Source organism: Molothrus ater, chromosome 3 (assembly GCF_012460135.2).
Source record: "Molothrus ater isolate BHLD 08-10-18 breed brown headed cowbird chromosome 3, BPBGC_Mater_1.1, whole genome shotgun sequence".
In the NCBI taxonomy this organism is placed as follows: domain Eukaryota; kingdom Metazoa; phylum Chordata; class Aves; order Passeriformes; family Icteridae; genus Molothrus; species Molothrus ater.
This window is the reverse complement of record NC_050480.2, coordinates 82,619,403-82,640,114: the sequence shown is the minus strand read 5'-3', so window position 1 is coordinate 82,640,114 and position 20,712 is coordinate 82,619,403. Positions and strand designations below refer to the sequence as shown.

The window sequence follows — 20,712 nt, the reverse complement described above, 5'->3', positions numbered from 1 at the left end:
AATAAATAAATACTAATAAAATCAAAGTAAATAAAGCAAGCAAAGTAAACAAATGAAGATTAATGAATGTTCCAACTTATTTCTGTTAACACAATTGGAAATCCAAAGTAATTTTATAATGAACATAAACGTATGATGCATTTTTCCTGTGTTTTCCCTCTTTTAAAATCAGTTAACATAAATCACATATACTGTGGATGTTTTATGTTTCTGTATGCATTTTTAATATGTCTTTATTTTCTGAGAAGTTAATACCAAACCATTCTCTATAGAAGGATTCTTGATGCTGCATATATGACTCAGAATCATTGTGACTCAGAATTGCTCTCAGACAGATTATGTCTGTTCCTGGATAAAGCAAAAATAATTATTGGGAATAATTGTGCATGCAGACCTAGAGCTTCATTTCTATGGGATTCCCACATTAGACTTTAAATTTTATTTCTACAAATATTGTGCTGCTAAAACACCATGATGAAAATTCCTAAAAAATATATAATAGATAAGCGCAATTGATAATTTTGTTTTGTTTTGTAAGCAACAATTAATTGCTTTTGCATATTAGTTATTCCAGCTAGTTACTGTTTTCCTCTGTGAACTTGAGTCTTCCATGCTTAAAAAAGGTGACAGACATGAGAGTGACATAGCTTGCACAATGCTAAGTTCACCATCTTCCTGTTCCACTTCAACATTTCCCCCTAGACACTCTGTCTTCTTCTGGCAGATTGGTACGAAGTACATAAGGAATCAGCAATCATGTTGTTGATGATTAAAACCAACCAACCAAAAAGTCACATAACTATTTTGAAGAAATGGTTAACTCAATAACCTTTCCTCAGCTTTATATGTCTTTGCCTTTTTGCTTGATGGACTATTTTTCATTAATTATCTGGTCCTGGTTATCTTTGGTATCCTCTCTTCTATCCATCTTTTAAATTTCTTTATAATACTTTGTCATAGATTTTGCTAGTTCATCAGTTTGAATTAATTTCTAATGTATTCATAATATGTTCATTTCAGAAAATATTTTTTTTTCCATGAAATAGATATGGTTCATTGTACAAATCCTTTCAGAATACTGTTGACAGGTGTTGATTTTCACCTCTTGGCTTTCTAGTAAAGATTTATGGGTTTAAAGTTTCTTTTATAAAACTTGTCCATGTAATGCTTCCTTCTCATCATTCCTTCTCAGCTCAGGAAATAATCAGTGCAACCTCCTCATTTCAACACTCGCTTGCTGTTTGTTCTAGACCATTACTTGATTTTAGATGCTTATCTTTGTTTAAAATCTTCTTAAAGGGTTCACTACAATTAATTTAAGACATAGAGAAGTGAATAAGTTCTTTCCAATTGACCTCAACAACATTTCAAGGAAACCACTTTTTTTTGGTCATAATTTCCCTTTAAAAGCATTCAGTTGACTATATTGTATAAAATAACAGTGTAATAGTGATTGTATGCATACATGCTACTTACTAACCAGTCACAACCAGTAATTGATTCATAACATGAAAAGCAGTATTTATATTTTAAATCACATAGTTGCTTCTATGATATGTAAAACCACATAATGATGAAAGATCAAAAAGAAAGAACTGCACGAAATTGCACTGATATTTTAAGACTTCACATTTTCACAAAATTAATGGATAAATAGCTCCCATATCTGTAGCAGCTCAAGAAAGAGCTAAAATTAATTTAGTTAGGCATTTATTCTTTGTCCTCTGGAGATAACTATAAATTCCTCATGGTTTCAAAATTAGGAGCCAGATGGAGAAAATCCCTTACATAGAAACTCAAATGGCTTCTAAATATTTTTTTTTGTAAACTGAATTTCAATGCATATTTTATCAACATGCCTTCATATTTGCTTAATGCTGAGTGTTTAACAAGTCACCAATATAAATAGTGATGTATGCTGGTCAGGGTGATGGATTCCTTGCATTCCCAGCGTATGGAAGCCAAGCTACATGGAAATGTGGAATTAGCTCACTCTGAAACTATTTTTTTAGCGTGAAAGGTACAAGTTCAATTGAAGATTTTGGATTTAGAGAAAACAGAAGAGTTTGTGATATTCATATCAAGACAGCCTACAAGAAGTTCAGTTCCTGTGTCTCCTTCCTGCAATATTATACAAAATGTGCTTTCTAGTCATTCACTAGTGGCATTTTGAAATAATCTTACTACAATTCAAGTTAGATGTAATCAGAATAGATTTTAAAGACTATGTCCCCACTGGAACTTGGTCAGAGATTAGTTATGTTTTCACTTCTCTACCACAGCTTACTTAAGTTTTCCAACTGCCTGACTCCTGAGATTCTCAGAACTTTGACTTTCTCAGTAAGGCTGGCATCAAAACAAACACACTCATTGTTTTGGGGCATCTTTGGGAATTTAGTGGTCCTGCAGAAATAGGAGACTAAACCACCCTCGGAGACTGAGCCAAAAGAATTCCACTGAAATAAAGAAAACCTTGCAGAAATTGGGTGATCTCGATAGGAAGTAATTGTCATTTCTATGATCCATTATTGGACATTTATGATTTTATTAATTCTTCATGGTGACCTGAGAGGTTGAATAAATCATGATTGGTTGATCACAATGTAAGCCTTGCGAGCTGCAAATACTGTATTGAATTGTAAAAATATTAAATACAGTTGGCCAAGTTTTTGGTTTTTGGTTTTTTTTTTATTCTGTGATGATTGCCAAGCATATATGAAACAGAGTTATATGTAGGAGTCCCTTTAAGAATGGAAATGTCACCACATGCTAAATTCAGAACTAATTTCTGAGACAAACATTTAAGCGAAGGTAATATTCTCCTTATATTCAGGCGAAATATTAAATAGCATGTAGATTAGGTGAGATTTATAGTGTCATTAAAAGATACTCTCCAGTTTGTTACAAGAAGCACTCAGTTTAATTACACAATTAAGTTTTAGATTGTTTTCATTATGCACAGAAAGCTTATTACAATTACAGTTACAATTTAACTGGTCACCTTTAGAAACGGTGTTAGATTCTAATTCATTTCCACACTGATGCAAAAAACTCACCATTCTCTAACACAAAGAAACGTTCTGAGAACTATACAGATTAATAGTAAATACATTTTCAATAATTATTAATAATTCAACAATTCATATGACAAATGAAAATCAAACAATGCATTTATTAGAACTTTTAAAACAGTGAATGTACCAATTTTCAAGGCTATTGAACTCAAACTTGTTTCTATATTCTGTATTTTTGACATGATTAATATAAAATGACCATTATTTCTGAAAATATAATGTATTCTTAAAATTACATTTATTTATATAAAAAGAATAAATCTAAATAATTTTATATTACATATAGTTATTTCTAAATCCAAATATTCTGATAAAAATCATGTCATGGGAATCTAGGTTTGTTTTTATTTCCAGAGGATCTTATAGACTGGAATAAGGAAGAAACCACAAGAGAGCTGGAGAGGGACTTTTTCAAGAGCAAATAGTGATAGAACAAGTGGGAATGGCTTTAAAATGAAAGAGTGCATGTTTAGATTACATAGAATTTATTAGGAATAAATTCTATACAGGAAGGTGGTGAGACACTGAACAGGTTGCCCAGAGATGTTGCGGATGCCCCATCCCTGAAGGAGTCCAAGGCAGGTTGGATGGGGCTCTGACAAGCCTGGTGTTCTGGAAAGTGTCCCTGCCTGTGGTGAGTGGGCCCATTTTGGAACTCTTCCAACTCAAACCATTCTGTGATTCTTTTAAATCTGTCAAGAATTTGCTGCAAAGAATTTACTGTCATGGAACTTCAAATTTGTAGAGTAATACTATCTTAGAAATTTACTGTCATGGAACTTCAAATTATAGAGTAATATTAGAATTTATAGAGTAAAATTAGAATTTTGATGCTGGATTTTATGGTTTTAATTTTGGTGTTCCCTATAATTCTCCACCCACCATTTATAAGAATCAGGCAGAAGAAAATCCCAGTGAAAATGCCACTGATTCACAATTGAATTGTGTACTCAGAAATGTCTTTTGATGATATTTCTGATTAATTCCCTTCTCAACTGTGAAATTCCAGAATTTACAGATCACCAGAGAAAAAAAATATTTATTATTATATAATAACAAACTGCATCAGAATGAAGTCGTTGTCTTTGCTGAAGTAAGCCAGTAGTGGTCCACTGGTTCTACTAAATCAAGCAGTGTCAGCTTGATTACTGTGTTTACCACTGAGAATCTGCCTCAGGTTTATGAAAATATGCTTGGGACATGTAGGAAACATATAGGAAATGTAGGAAAATATGTGGGAAACTCTTAACATTGAAGCCACTGTTGATTCTTGCTTTTCCTTATGGAAAAATGAGTTGCTGCAAAACAATGAAGGTATTCTTCAGACACAGACAGGAGGAAGCACAATCTCTTTCTGACATAAGCGAACGCTAAAGAACACAATTTGAATTTTCCCTGCTAGAAGATAACCATTTCTTAGTTGCTACCCTTAGATTTTTTCCTCCTGCATCCATTTTGCTCGCTGTAGGTTTAAGTCATTGTCTGTCTGTTCAGCAAAGAGGGCAGCAAGTCTTTTCTTCTGTCAGGTTTACTTGAGCCATAGGTTCATATCACAGAGAGAATGCCATGGCCAAGAGTTGCCATCCACTACTGCATTATCTGTCTTGCCAAGAAATAGCTGAACCTACAGGTTCACCTCAGTCTTCCTACAGGAACACAATTCCCTGTGGAGTAAAATTCATTTGTACATGTAATCCCACATGTACATGTAATCCTAATATTTGAATCCTAAAATCCCACATTAATGTAATCCTAATATTTGAATGCTGGTTTAATGCTTTATCTCAGTGATGCTGAAAGTTTCTGAAAAGACAGTCTGTCCAATGAGTCGCTCTTCTAAGCAAACCATTTTGGCAGTTAGCTGCTATAATGTCATAAGCATTAAAAATTAAAAATTACAAATAGATCAGATAGTTATTTCAATAGATAACCTAAAGGGAAAAGTTTCAAGTTGAGCAGTATCCTAAGAAAGTAAGCATTTAAAACATGGATGTATTAAACCCAGGTATTATTTTCTAAAGCACTGAGCTAGTCCCACTTCTACTGAAATAAATAGAAACTTTCTTTAAAATTCAGTGAAAATATAATGAGCCATCATTTGATTCCTTTGAAAAATCTTACTTTTACTGCCAGAATGTCTCTTGTACACATATATGCTGAACCACAAATGCGCATAAATGTTTTAAAAAAACAACTATAACCTTCTTGAAATCATCAGATTACAGTTCCATCTTTTATAAGAGAATGCACTTTTCATACTAATACAAGCAAGGTATGCAAAAAAGAGTCATTTTAGGATATTAAGATGTAATTCCTTTGGCAGCAGTAACAGCAGCTCTTGAAGGAATATACAAGATTTTAAATCAGATCTCATTTGTTTAGATGAAGTGGGTTTTTTTGTATTTGTCCATAATTATCAAAGTTCTGTAACCTTTTAATTGTGACATGATTAATTCCTTAAAGGTATGGGCAAATGAGTGGATCTGCCATGGTTTTTAAGTGAAGCTTATATTCATTTGATCACTCTCACTGAAATTATTTCACTGATTCTTTTTCACTGTTATATGGAACAGGAATACAACTGAGCTTTGGGAGTCTGTTCTAGATGAAATTTCTGAAAACTCTCATGCTTTTGGTGAATGATGGATTTCATTGTTGTTTCATTTTCTCATGTATAATGTGAATTCAGAGTAACAATGCTTTTGGTGTACTTTATAAACATGGTCTGAAAGTTTTGTTTTTTAAAAAAAAAGACTATATATAGAATATTTTATGCTAAAACCCCATTTTTTTAGATATGAGAAAGCCAGAGCATCTACATTTTTAATTCAGTGATTCTGCTATTTCAAAGGGTTTAAAAACATTTCAGTTTAGCACTATTCATTCTATGCAAAAAGACTCTTGGAGGTTTTGCAGGCTGTGTTCAGAATTAAGGGGTTTAATTTTGCCTTCTAGTACTCTCTCTATGTGTGGGCTGATATATATTTCTCAGTACAACCATAATAACTCCGGTTGCTCTTATCTTTATTTTCATATACTGCTTGGATTTTTTTAATGCTAAAAGGGGAATTTTCAAAAATACTTTTTTGACATATCTGGTCCCATATTAAGGCTTTTACCAAACTCTATATTTTTGTAAATACATGGGATGCATTAAGACACCTTACTTCTGTCACTCCTCTACGATTTACAAGCTTTTGAAAAGCTGCCATATAAAGTCTTAATGCAAGAACCTGTGTTCCAAACAATTTTTTCCCTTCCTGTCAATGTATCTTAAATGCTGGTGTACATTATTTTTATTTCTAATGCAGAAAAAAATAACACATCATTTAGGTCCTTCTGTCTTTCATGCATTTAAGTTCCTCTGACAAGTCCACCAAGTTCCTTCCAGTTTTTACAGACATTGGCAGAAAGATGACGAAAAATATTAAATGTAAGGTGGTGAGAGATTTGGTCTTAGAAGTAAAAAGAAACAAATAGAAGTGATATTTGGAGGATGCTAAAATTTTATCAGTTCAAATTGGCAATGCTGGAGTCTTCTACTCCAAAAATAAATTCTTTGGCTTCATAGCACATTAACTTAAAGTGAGTAAGTGAATACAGCATGCAGTATGTGCACTGCATGAATATGGCTATTGCCTAAATGCTGTCCTGTCTGGTTAGAATTTAGTTTTAGAAAATGTGTGTTAAATTCTATATCATGAGTATAGTGAGAAATAATGTCTGTGCTCCCATTTACACGTAATAAACCCTTACAGCTCATCTTAGAGGAAATGGATATCTTTATGTATAAAGCAGTTAACGGCATAGCAGAGAAAATATGTAGTTCAAGCAGGAAAGTGTAATGGTACTGCCAGCTTTCCAATTGCTTTTTGGAAAATAAACAAAATCATGTACATGCCCAATTTGTATTCACTTAGATTAGAAGGTAGGTATTATTTCTGCATTTTGGCTGATTAAAAACACTAAAATTCCTGCTCAGTAGAACATGGCTGAGTCCAAAATTAATAAAGACATTGCAAATCAGTGCCGTAGTTAAAGCAAAATGAGGGTTTCCTTCATGCAAGAAAATAATTAACTGCAATGTAGCCAATCACCAGCTGAATTTTTGAAACTGTAAATTTGATGAGACATTTGGACCAACAGCATTAGAGTTGTAAAAGTAATATCCTTTGAAATGAATATACACTGTGTCATTTTTCTGTGTTACACTTAGATGAGCAGCATCACTCAGTCTCACTTAATCCTTAGAAAACTTACTGTCATGAACTTAGGAAAAAGAGTACTGACTGAAAAGGTTGGTGCCCTGATTCTTAAAAAAATACGTGAAATGGTATTTTTTACTAAGAATCTTTGCTGATGATCTCAGAATATGCTATCTCAACTGAAAGTTATTGTTATTAATCTTGATTTTTAATAATTTTACTGAAAAACAAAAGCAAGTTGAACCCCTATTTCTTGGACAGAATACAATCCCACATCATTAAGTAACATTAAGGACTCTGTGTCTTCAAAAAAGAATCCAGAGATACTACACTGGATGCCTGTGGCAGAACATAGGCAAATCTAAGCCCTCCATCCAAAGCACTGCAATAAACTCATATTCCAGCAAAAGTCTATTGCCAAAAAATCTATTGCATATCATGATTTATTTAGAAGCTTTTGGACTTCCCAGTCCCAGAAGAACCCAAATGTACTTATGGCGTTACCCTACATGGGAGACCCACATGTGTGGAGAAATCAGAAGGCCTCCCTGTGATCCAGGGGGCCTTCATGCTTCCTTCTGCCGTCGTACTTCAGCTTAAAGGGGACAAGGACACCAACACAAAGGAAACTGAAGAAGAGGAGGGTTCCTCTTTATTCCTGCCTTTCCTTCCCCAGACCTCTGTGTCTGGGCTGCAGTGGTGCTTGCTACCACCCAGTCTTTGTGCTTCAGCCTCATCACACCCTGGTGACTCCCCATGAAGAGATTCCTCTTTCTGTTTGTCCCTCAGGCTTTGTCTGTCACACATATCTGAGGTATATTGGTGGTCTCCTCTCTGGGTGGAAATAAATCCCTCTTGTTATCTCTTTCCATGCATTCACTTTCCAGTTTGAGTGTTTACTCACTTCTTGTCTTGTGTTCCTGACACCCATAAACCAAGTTCAAAGCCCTTCTTTTTGTGTTAGCTGATCTATTTACAAACACATTCTCTCCCATGAGGGAAAGAGTCATAGTAACTCATAAACATAAAAGCTGATTTTGGAAATAATTGGCTTGTCATTGTATATATTTGTAATGTCTTTTACTGTTAGAATACTATGTCAGTCTTTCTTTTAGAATATTGAAGCAAACTGTCCCATGTCCTTTTGTAAAAACTGGTGAAAAGGACCTGTGACATCATCAAGTCCAACCAGACTGATCATCACCCTTGTTAACTAGACCATGGACAACATAGACCACATAGAACAAGTGCTATGCCTGGATGCTTCTTGACCACCAAGCATAGTTCAAAGCTGAATTATTTCAGGGAAATCTCTGTCTATGGGAATGAGAATGAGTGTACATGTGTGGTCATTGTAACTATTAGGCCCTCTCAGGGTCTTGGAGGACAAATGACAGAGCCAGAGATAGACAAGAGTCATGCTTCTACTCAGCAACAGGTAGTATGTCTGAGGAATTCTGTCATAAATGAGTCAGATACAGTGTTCTTTTGGTATTTGAACAGTGGTATTATCAACTTAATGATCTTTTTATGAGTTAAAAGAATATGCATTGAGATGCTGATACCTGAACTTTACACAGGTAAAAGTTTTGTTATTGTCTTTTATCACAAATATAATATTCTGTGGATCTTTACATTGCTCAGAAAACATCAGATGATTGATCTAGGTTGTACACTACAATTTTCTTAGCTATTGCACTATGAGGCCTTTTCTTCTCTCTGTTGTTTAAACTGATTTAGCAAGCTGGCTGATATTCAATGCTTTTTTTTTTTCCCAAATTCACTTAAAGACACCTGAACCTAGACCTCTGATGTTAAATTTCCACAATTGTTGTAAACAATTGTTGTAGATATCCAAGGGTGATCACAATTGTAAGTGTATGGGAAGCTTATTCCAAGTGCAAAATGGAAAGAAATAAGGCTCTGTCCTAGAGTCAATGAGTCAGGATGAGGGTTCTTACCATAGAGCTTTCTGAGAATCTGTTCAAAGTCACTGAGGAGATGCCAGGAGTAGGATTTAAAATTTATATGGCAAAATACAAACTAATTCTTTTGTAAAGAAAACCCCGTGAGTTTTGTAAGTACAAAACACGTATATATTTTTAATAACGGTGAAAATGATTATGTTTTTCTCTAGTATTTGTGAATAATTTCAAAATTGGTTTCATTATTTCCCAATATTGAATATTTTTAAAGTACTCCAAGCTCATTATTTCTGCATAGTTCATTTTAGTATTCACCATTTGTGGCTGAGCAATTTGATGCTTACCCATTAGGGGAATCTAATTTTATTCGTTTTAAAAATTGCTTTGCTCAGTCAGAGCTCAGCTAGTATGACCTTTTTAATTGGAGAATAATGGAGAATAAGTTATGGCTGGTGCTTAATGCCACCTTTTAATTACTGAATGAAATGTAAGGATATGTAAATGTCATTCTAATTGAAAATCAATCGCTGAAATATTTTTAAATGCCAAATAATATGATCTTTGAACACCAATGAGCAAATTAATTTATTCAGAAATATTATACATCTCCATTATTGTGGAGATGATTATAATACTAATCTGCACTTTTAAACTCATAGTACTCCTAGCCCTTTCAAAATCCTTTTTAAAATGTCATAACTGTAACTCAAAAATGCTTATTTTAGTATAACTAACTTTTTTATTGATACTGGAGTGAGGAAACCTTTACAATCATCCAGAAGTTTTAGACTATACTAAAAATTTTTAAAAAACCAATTCAAATGGCAGTTTGCATTTTAAGCAAGTTTTATTAATGCTTTCAGTCTCGTCTAGGGAATTCTTGCGTGTAAAAGGATTTCGGTTTGTTTTTTTTTGGTTTTTTTTTAATTAAAAGAAATTATCCAGATACAACACTTCTGTGTCAACAAATGTCTAAGCATGAGGCAACATTGAGATTTATGATAAATCAATGACAGTGAAGTAATGCTTCCTTGGAAGAAACAAAAAATCCAAATTTCACAAGGCACAAGGGTATCATCTTAAAAATGGCTTGGTAAGATGTGGCAAGAAAAGCCTGGAGACAGGATCTGATCCCTATTTGTGCTGAAGGTTATTTGCTATTATGGGTTTTTTGCTATTATGGCTGTCAACAGTGAATGTCACCAGGGTGCTCCATATTACAGCAAATCTCATTCATGTCTTTCCAGAATCTGCCACATACCTAAGTTAGTGAGCCTTAAAAATGCCTGGAAAGAGTTAACTGACTTTTTACTGTAAAGCTTATTCACAAGTTTAACCAGAACTTCTGAGTTTTATTGATAAAACAAATTCTTTTCCTTTCTAATCTGAAAGCTTATCATGGAATTGGTGAATAGATAGCAGTGTCTGGCAGGTATCAGTGCTAACCAAGATGTGATAGCTATTAGGTCTTACTATGAAATTACATTAACTAACTTTAGCATAGGGCTGTGCCAGCATGTCACCAGACCCAAATTAAAAAGTGTTGTAAAATAGAAAGATTCTCTACAAAGTTTAAATCAGATGGAGAGGTCAAGCAGGCAGAATGCTTTTCTATAATTAGATTTCTATAATTAGATTGCAATGACTGAACATTTAGGCACTGTTGCATTCACAATTGCTGGAAGTGATATCAGAAGTCATTAATAGTTCAGGTCTAAGCAGTTTAGAGTAGTCCGATCTGGTTTTGTTTGTTCTGTGTTGCATTTTGCAAGGGTTGGTTTTCAAGAATATATTAATTTTGTAGAAGAGTGACTTGAAATATAAAAGGTCTTCAGTTAATGTCTAGCTGACAGATGTGACAATGATTTACAGCCAGAAATTTATGACCATTTTCAAACAGAGTAATATAAGCAGTACCAGTGTTGTCAGCTGAGTGTCTTCCCAGCCAAAGATATCTGCATAAAATATTATTTGAATACAATAATTTACAGTGATGGCTGTCCTCTCAAAGATCATACCTTTTTTTTTCAGTCTAAAACATATATGTGCAGTTGGCAAGGGGATACCCTGTGTTTCACAGTCGACTTTGCTCTAGGATTTACCTGTTTTGACAGTAAAACGAAGGTAAGAGTAAAAGAAAAGGAAAATATAACTCTGAATTGTTTTATAGTTATTGAAGTTATCATCTATTGCATTTTCTTTATGTTTATGTCCAGTATTTATTCCTCCAATATACTGTACTATTTATTTACCCCTACTGAAATACAGTCAGTTTGGGACTTCAAAGGGGTGATTATAGTTGTATAGCATGTAAAGATGCATTTTGAAGAAAGATATAAAAAAGTAACCTCCTCTTCAAGTAATAAAAGCAAAGGAAAATTATATTTAGCAGAGAACTTGGTTTAACGAAGAAACTTAAAGATTTATAAAAGATTACAAGTCATGAAAAAAATGAAATGTCACCTGATTCTATTTGTTTTGAAGCTATGAATATAAAATAGGATTAATTATTCTTCCATCATAAGAAATTTAGGTCATGTCTAAAATAAACAGAATAAAGGCAAATGTTTTTCAAAGTCAGAATCTAAAAGTTTACATGCACTTATCTTGCAAAACAGTGGCTATATAGGAAGTGCCTACAGAGAATGGTTAATGATACATGCCAACTTCCAAGACCTGTCTATAATGCTACTATTTTCTGTATAACTTAGTGGTACTTTAATGTATATTATTCTAAGTGGATTTTAACATTTTTTTTGATAGTAGAAGAAAACAAATATACAAAAAATGTTTCTGCATTAATAGAACTGTTCAGTAGAAAGTTGGTCTTCTCAAATATTTTTTTAAAAATTCAGTCAGTCATTCTGAGAAAAGAGGGAACACACTGCTTTTTGAAATACTGATGCAGGACCTAGTTTTTGCATGTTGGCATTCTGTGGGTTTGGGATCAAAATGCCCCCAGATTTCAAATCTATTGAAATCTTAGTGCAGAGAAATAATGACCAAAACTGCATGAAAATTTAGATAAATTAAGTGTGCATCCCATGCAGCAGGATAAAATTTCAGAACATATTTTTGTATACACTTCTCTCCCTCAGGTGATACTGCATTTTGGAATCCTGCTTTTTACACAATTGATCATATTTTGCATGTAATCACAAATTAACTGTAAGAAGTAAGCTCTCTATCCTTTAGAAAGGGTTTCTTTTAAATGTGAAGAATGATTGCATGTACTCTCATCTTTAAAATTATAACCTTTCTCTATTAATAGGACTTTGTGTCACAGTACCTACCTTCAGTATTGATGATGAGGAGGATTTAGATGATTTATTGTTGCCTACCTAAGGCGAAACACAGAATATCAGCAGATAGACTGATTCCATTGCCAAACAGTAAAAATTCTGGAGAGCTTAAGTACATCTATTCTTCATCTGTGTGAGAGATGGAGATGTTCTCTGCATCCTCAAGCCTGAGTGAGGCAGTAATGGGCGACTTGTGCAGTTGATCTTGCTTCCCATAATTGTCAGCTGAAGTTTACTGTGTTTTCCCATATGCATAGCTATTTTAGAATATTTCCTGCCAATGCAAAAAAGATTCTTAAAGTGGTCAAGAAATTAACTGTTCATTAGGCCCACAGAAATTTTCTTGAAGAATCTATCTTTTTCTTAAATTTAATGAAAAAAAATAAAGTGTTCTATTGATGTAAAGAATGCTCTTACACCCCAGCAGGTGTTCAAAGAGGATTATTAAAATAAAGGCCAGTCCCCTGTCTCCTCTATGACTCTAAATCTGGATCTCAAATTTTGGGTAACCAGCTCATGTAGTCATTGAAAAGCATTCTTTTTTACACTTTGAAAAACAGTTTTAAAAGGGCCTTATTATTACAAATTCTGAAATAAAAAGCACATAAATTTTTTGCTTTGGAGTGTGGAGGTTGTCTCTGGCTTCCTCATGAGTCAGGCAAATGAGAGAAAATACAACTAAAGGCTTGTGAGTCCAGATAAAGGCAGGGAGAAGTCACTCACCAGTGACCATCGTGGGCAAAACAGACTCCACTTGGGCAAATCAGTTTAATTTATTACTAGTCAAATCAGAGTACGATAATGAGAAATAAAAACAGATCTTAAAACACCTTTTACCCCACACTTCTTTGCTTCCTAATTTTCTTTATCTCCTCCTCTCCAGCAGCACAGGTGGGTTGGAAATGGGGGCTGTAGTGAGTTTACCACATGTTGTCTCTGTCCTTCCTTCCTCCTCAGGAGGAGAATTTCTCACACTCATCTACTCCAGCATGGAGTCCCTTTCACAGGAGACACCCCTCCAGAATCCAGCATGAGTCCTTCCCATGGGCTGCAGCTCTTCATGAACTGCTCCAGTGTGGGTCCTCCAGGAACAGCACCTCCTCCCCTTCTTCCCTGACCATGGTGTCTGCAGGGCTTTTTCTCTCCCATATTCTCATTCATTTCTCCAGCACAAGAAAAATATCTTTAAAGAATTTTTCTAGAACAGTTTCTTTTCCTGCATATTCTATTCCAGGCTCTTGATGGGCTTAATTCATTCAGCTTTTATCTTTTTTGGGCTCATCACTGAGATACTTCTATAGCCTGCATCTGCTTTTTATCTCATTGTAGAGATTCTTTTTATCTTGTCAGCTTGGTTGGGTCACCTTCCCCATCCTGTGCCTCCAGCCGCTCCTCCAATATGAAGGGATCCCAAAGTGTGCATTTATTTTCTGCCATCTTCCATCTCTCTCTGCTTCTCTTCCCCACTCGGTGTCAACTGTTGAGAGAGATGATAACTCCAGCAATGCTTACTTTTACTAAATTGCTCCTAAGTTCTTGATTCATCTCCACCTTAACAGTTATTACATAGCAAACATTCATCTATCCTGTTTAGAGCCAAACTCATTTAAGCTTTTAACACTTTTCAGGTGCTATAATTAGGCCCTCTGGACCCAGTTAAAATCTGTTCATGAATATAAAGTTTAAGCACCATCACAGTGCTGTAGCGTACTTCAGTTTTTCTTCATCTGTTATATCTCTCTAAGAATTCAGTGACATTTATGTCTGCAAGGAACCAGGAGATAGGGGTTTTTTATAGGACATTCCATTTTAAACTGTGAATAGGGTTCTAAAGCCCACTGGTAGCAGTGGTCTACGTAGCAAAAATATTTTGAGAAGAGGCATGTTGGAAAATGGAACAGAGCAAACTTTTTTCCATGTATGCTTTTGAAATAAGCTCCCAAGTATTTAAATTGTGTTTCTTCAGCAGTGTCCAGGAACTGAAGCACTCTTCAACATGTGCAGAGAATTTTCATTAAGATTATAAGTATTAAAGGAAACATCAACAGAAAGTCCAGGTGCAAGTTGGTTACCTTGTGGGGTTTTCTTTAATTATGCATTTTCAGGTGATGAATAGAAAACATTCAGATAAATACAGAAAATAACCTTGATTTCAAAAATAATTTCCCAATTTTTGTTTTTACAAAATATCTCCATAAATATTAAAGCATATCTGTCAATCTAGAGTTAGCCAGCACTACCAAGATGCCATGGATAAACCTGTGGGAGACCAAGAAGCTTAGAAGTCATATATTTTACAAAGCATTATGTAATGAAGGGACACATTTTTGTGGTTTCTGAGACTATGCTCAATAATAATATTTTTGCATTTATATAGCTTTTTTGAGAACTTCAAACTACATTTCACACATAAGTAAGTTCAGCTTTGCAATATCTGTGTAAGTCACAATTATCTACATTATGCAAATGAGCCAACTGAAATAAAAAAATCAAGATATGGCATGGAATTGTATTCCTAAAGAAACTGATACTAATGTCCTCATGGATCTTTATGGAATGAAGCTTTTGCCAACTTTATGTGACGTAGGCAATTGAAACATTTATATCTCAGAGAATTTCAAAATAGTTTAATTAATGAATTTTAATATTGCATATTTTGCTTTCACAAAGGGTACAGAAGTGTTAATTTTAATTGCTTTGCAAAGAGCCTGTTACCATGCACCACATTACTGCTGTAGTGCTTTATTTTAGTACATGAATATTGATCATCCTTCTATAGTTCTAGGTAAAAACATGTAGCAGAGTCCTTAATCAATTTTTTTTTTCTTTAGAATGTGCTGTGGAGGTTTAAATTCTCTCAGCTCAAAGGCTCATCAGATGATGGGAAAACAAGAGTAAAGCTGCTTTTTCAAAATATAGACACCAAACAAATTGAGACAAAGGTAAGCAACATCCTCTTTTTCAATTTAGTTAAAGATGACATAAAATTACTGTCAAAGCATCAGAAATCCCATTTACTGGGACATAGACATGGTGAATACATCACAGCTTATCTTTTTTTGCCAATTCTTTAGAAACTCCACAATAAATGGAAGCAATGTAATACCCATAGATTTATTGCACTATTTCTACAAGCCAGTTATTAAGTTGTGTTATGATAGTATTTTACTTTTTCAGAAAGATAGTTTATCTGAAGTTATTCTGTCAACCTATAGTAGATATAATGTCTAAAAATTGTGTTCAAAAAAGATAAAGTAAAAAAAAATGATCCTGAGCTTGCTGTTGAATAAAAGAACCAGACCAGTTTTTCACCTATGTGGTTTTAAAAAGAAGGAGGAGAACTTTGGCATGATATGACATAGAAAAGGAAGATGAGACTGGTACAACTGGGTTTTGGTTGACAAAAGCCAGTGAAACAAGAGAAAAGTATCTGAAAACCTGTGAAAGTTTTCAAATACTCTTACCTGGAGTTGTACAGGTTAAAGTCACTTATAAAGTAATATTTTTCTATACTGACCATACACAAAAGATATATGTTACCTATCCTTCTAATGTTTAAAATAATTGTAAGGAAGAAGTCCATAACCTTCCTTATTTGTAAAAGGAACAGGCATGTTTGATGCCTGTTACAGTTACAGTACATGCAATATATCTTTCTTTGTACATCTGTATTAGTAAATTATTCAGGATTTCATCAGCAAGCTTGACCCGAGTTGACCCTCCTGGCTCTACTGCAAAAGATATTATAATATCTGTTACAAAAGTTACAATGTATAATAATTTATCTAGTAGCAGGCCATTTCCACTTCATTTCTCACAGTAGACCTTGGAGACAGAACAGGACTACTGTCTTCATTTTATATGTGATCATCTGTTGCTGAGAGCTTACATAACTTGTTTCAGGTCAGGCAGACAGGAAGATTGTACTCATGCATAAACTACTTTGTGTATGTCTGTGCATTAAATCTTTAGATAGTCCTTGTGTGTGATTAGCCAAGGCCTGCAATTCCATTGCTTGTAATGGAATTCTATTACTTTAATACTGTATCATTCATCTTTCTGGTGTGGTAAACAATCTGATTTTTAAAATTTTGCTTTCTTTTTATTTTCGGCAAATTAGATTGCTTCTAATTGGTTTTACCCAATTTTACTCTTTGATAGAAAAATTGTAAATTTTAGTATTTTTAATGAAAATTTGGTTATCTGTAAAATTATTATAGGTGAATCCTTATTATAATTTTGCAGTAAATTTTGTTCAAGGGACAGATTTGTTAAAACACTAAAAATCATTCCTTTACATAGCTCTAATGAAAATCTTGTAGTTGGCAAAATTCACCTTGAAAGTATCAGATGGAAGTTGATACAGGATTGGTTCATACAGAATTCTTAATATCTGTGTACCCGAAAGTACATATGTGTTGCAAGTATTGGAAGATCCCAGAATAAGCTCATTAAAGGCCAGAAGAAAAGGCTGATACTGAGTAGCTGAGGATTTATCAGAATTTCAGTGATTACACCTTTTACAACCGCCTCTGCAAAGTGCAATGTAGCCACTAGCATTTCACATTTAATGGGACTGGGACACAGCTGTGCAGCCTCTCCATTTCAGATAACTGGTATATATCATCAACTGTATGCCCACCACCTAATTGGAATGAGTTCTTAGACTTGAGAGTTACAGGCTGGCTGGAAAATGCCCAGCACTAATGCTCATGGTACAATCCAGTAGTTGCCTCTGCTTATTACACTGAAAGAGATTTCATAGGGCCAGATGGTGCTATATGGTGAAATGTAGCCAGTAACAAGAAATAAAAATGTTATCAAATAATAGAAGTTTCATTTTTCCTGGGTAAATGAGCCACTATGCACAAAAGAATCTTGATGCAGATGACTTACATTCCCTTGGTGGAAAACAGAGAGTCAAGGTTGCAGAAGAATTTTCCAAACTATATTTAATTCTATATTATTATGAATTCTTGGGAGTAAAAAAAAAAAACCACACTTGGGAATTCTATTTTTGTATCTTGTTTAATAGCTAGATGTGATGTTTCTTCTCTTATTTTGGCTTCTAAATCTTAAGCCAAATACTTCTTCCTGTGCACTTTAGTTTTAGGTGAACAGTACATTCCTCCATTTAAAAAGTTTTCTGTTGAAAGAAGATAATAAGGAAAAGATTCCTGTCAGTTTTTTCTCCTTCAGGTTCTTCATATTCCCTACAACTTCTTATAGTTTACCACTTCAGTACTTCCCTGGACTTACCCTGCCTTTAGCATTGAGAAATTACAAGCAATCTTAGTAATACTAGATATTCTTTACCCAAAATGTCAAGGTTTCTCATAAAAAAGAAAAAAACTAAGATTAACACTTCCATGTTTGTGTTGATGCTTTATTTCCCTTTGCTAAACTGTAGCTATATATCTGAAAAAAATGCCTTTTTTACCAAGCCTATTTGAATTGAGCATTTCTCTTTTCTTTTCATCTTACTTAGTCTTAAATATTTATTGAAGAAAGATAAGAAACCACGGTGGTCAATAGAGTACTGTGAGCCATACTGAAGTCTCAGCTAGATGTTGCTGGTCTCATAAATTTCTTGTCTATTACAAGAAATAACTTAAGAACCCTGCATATTCTTCTCATCCATGATATGGCAACCAAGCCCTGCTATATTTGCTGAGATACAGAATCAAATTTAGAATTTTGGTTTCCATTTTGACTTTGATGTTGTCTGCAGCTAAAACCTGAATATCTTTATTTGGACTTTTAACCTGAAAAAAACCCCAAACCAAACCACACCAAACTAACAAACAAAGAAACAAACAAACAACAACAGCAAAACCCCACAACAATTAAAAAAGTCAGTCTGATTGGAAAACATATCTTGAACAATACCAGAACTGGTAACAGTTCTGCTCTGGTCAACAAATAACATACACTGAGACTTACCAGTGTCCCTAAAGTCATGAAATGCACAGGGCACAATAACACTATCTGTCAGCATCTCCATTATTTGCCTTTCATGTGATGTCAAGGCTCATGTCTTGTTCAAACAGTGATTCAACAGCTCTCAGAAGTTCTCAATAAAATTGCATGCATGGTAATAATGCAACAGGCCTGTCAAGCTCTTTATGACATGTAATAAATCCAACTCTCCTAGTGGGTGGATGAAATAAGAACATATATTTTTCTTCCTTGGCTGTGCATATGCAGTGAAGGAGGTCAGTGCATTGTGCTCATTTTTTGTATTTTCAGTACCAGCAGGAAATTTTGCAGTTTTGTCCTCCCACTGCTTAAATCCAATCTTTTGTATTCTTCTCCCAGTGTCTTCCTTCCAGTGCCTTTGTTGTACTTAATCTACTTATTGTGGTACATACAGTAAACTGAAAGAGCTTTGGTTATTGAAATATTAGACATGCACAGATTCTCCTTAAAAACTGACAATCTCAATTAAAGAAAAAAAGCAGCAAACTCAGATAAGGAAAGCAAACATAAGGGTGCTGTTAGGTGGTATAGCACAAATAAAATGATCAGTTACTCATCTGCCTGACTGACTACAGAGACAAATGTTACTTAAAAAAAATAAACTATCAGAGCAATGTATTTGTTTGAAAGAAGTGCCATTGGTGTTATTTTCTAGGAAGAATTCACATTGCATTCGAAAGCTAAAGAGGCTGCATTTCCATCTATAAAACTATATTCAAGATAGCAAAGAGACATATTGTGTCCCAGTCTTCAGACTATGCAACAGCTACATTTTCCCAAGTCAGAAAGCCATCCTTATCTTTTACTAAATCCATATATTCAAATTAAACCCCTCTTCCCCTTTCCCTTTTGTAATCAACATGTAAGCAAATCCTTACCCCAGCTTATCCTTAGGTATGTGTGACTACTCCTCATTATCTACACCTGACTAGCAGGCTGCAGGATTGCAAAGGCAGCCAGAACAGGCATCAAACATCCTTCAGACACAAAGCTCCACAGCCCTACCCCATTAGTGGACTTCTTGATCAAATACTACTGTTATAAGCTGCATTTCTAGAAGCTTCTGGTGCATGAGGCCTCAGATGAGCCCCACCTTTCTGATGCCACCATAGGTGGCCACATCTAGCTGAGGCCTGTAAGATAACATCTCCAGAGCTCTGCTTCTGTTTTATGATCCCAGAGGATTGCTCATCCCTGCACAAACCTAACCTAAGACAGTGAAGATGTGAGAGACAAGAGGTGTGGACGAGCTGCTAAACTGCATGAGGAGTGCTTATGTGCCACACATTTTGCTTTTCAGCTCTGTAATAACTTTCAAAATTGGCACCACTCTTGAAAACAATCCAAAAATAGGGACCTTGCAGTATTAACTGCAGTAAGTAGTGTTGTTGTCACATAAAACATAGATTTAGTGTTACTGCTGGTCTTCCACCTCTAAGTAGAGTATATCTTCCAGAAACAAGAGTGTATTAGTATTCAAAAGGTTATTCACAAGAGATGAACAAGGTATGGATATACAGATTTTATTCTTAACAATTTTAATTTTACAGTTTCCTATAAAAATTCAATTTTCATGTTAAGGCCATTATTGTTTTCTAACTAGTCTACTCTTTATTCATATGAAATGTTTATAAATCTGAATTGAATTCATTTTTTTCTTTTTTTTCTCTTACTTCTTTCAGGAACTTGAATTTCAGGATCTGACGGCAGTTTTACACTGTATTCACTCCTTTATAGCAGCAAAAGTGGCATCTGTGGATCCTGTATTCATAGACAGTCAGAGTGTTGCAAGAAAATATATGTACAGTAACTGATACTAGATTAAATGTTGTGACTATGGAAAATAAATTATTTTCTTAACCAAAGTAGTTATTTCATTCACAATATTGCAACTTGGTGATTTTATAAAAAGGCTCTAGTTGTGTTATCTGTAATGTTAAGAGTTTTCACAATCTGATAAATATTTTGAATCTATGAGTTTAAAAATACTAAGTCAAAGCTTGTTATCTTCACCATTGATCTAAAATTCCAAGTGAATATTTGTAGAGTCATTTTGATTTCTGCTCTCATGATGATACATTCTACCCCTTATTACATAGTAATGTGGAGTAACATTTGAAAAGTGCATGTCCAAAATTTGGCCTCTAAGTCTCTTTTGAAAAGTGTTGGGCATACAGACAACTACTACAGTCTTCACTGTAAAAAAGAGGAATTATTGAAGACAACT

General features: G+C 34.3%; 1 protein-coding gene across 1 annotated transcript in view; it reads left to right on the top strand.

Moving 5' to 3' along the window:
* SNTG2 (syntrophin gamma 2) overlaps positions 1-20,350 on the top strand; it is a 121,533-nt gene extending 101,183 nt beyond the window's left edge. Inside the window, exons 15-17 of the mRNA XM_054514231.1 lie at positions 11,236-11,328; positions 15,338-15,448; positions 20,168-20,350. Coding sequence (XP_054370206.1) covers positions 11,236-11,328; positions 15,338-15,448; positions 20,168-20,299 — 336 coding nt within the window. The 3' untranslated portion in view covers positions 20,300-20,350. The remainder of the gene's footprint in view (positions 1-11,235; positions 11,329-15,337; positions 15,449-20,167) is intronic.
* Positions 20,351-20,712: the final 362 nt, after the last annotated feature.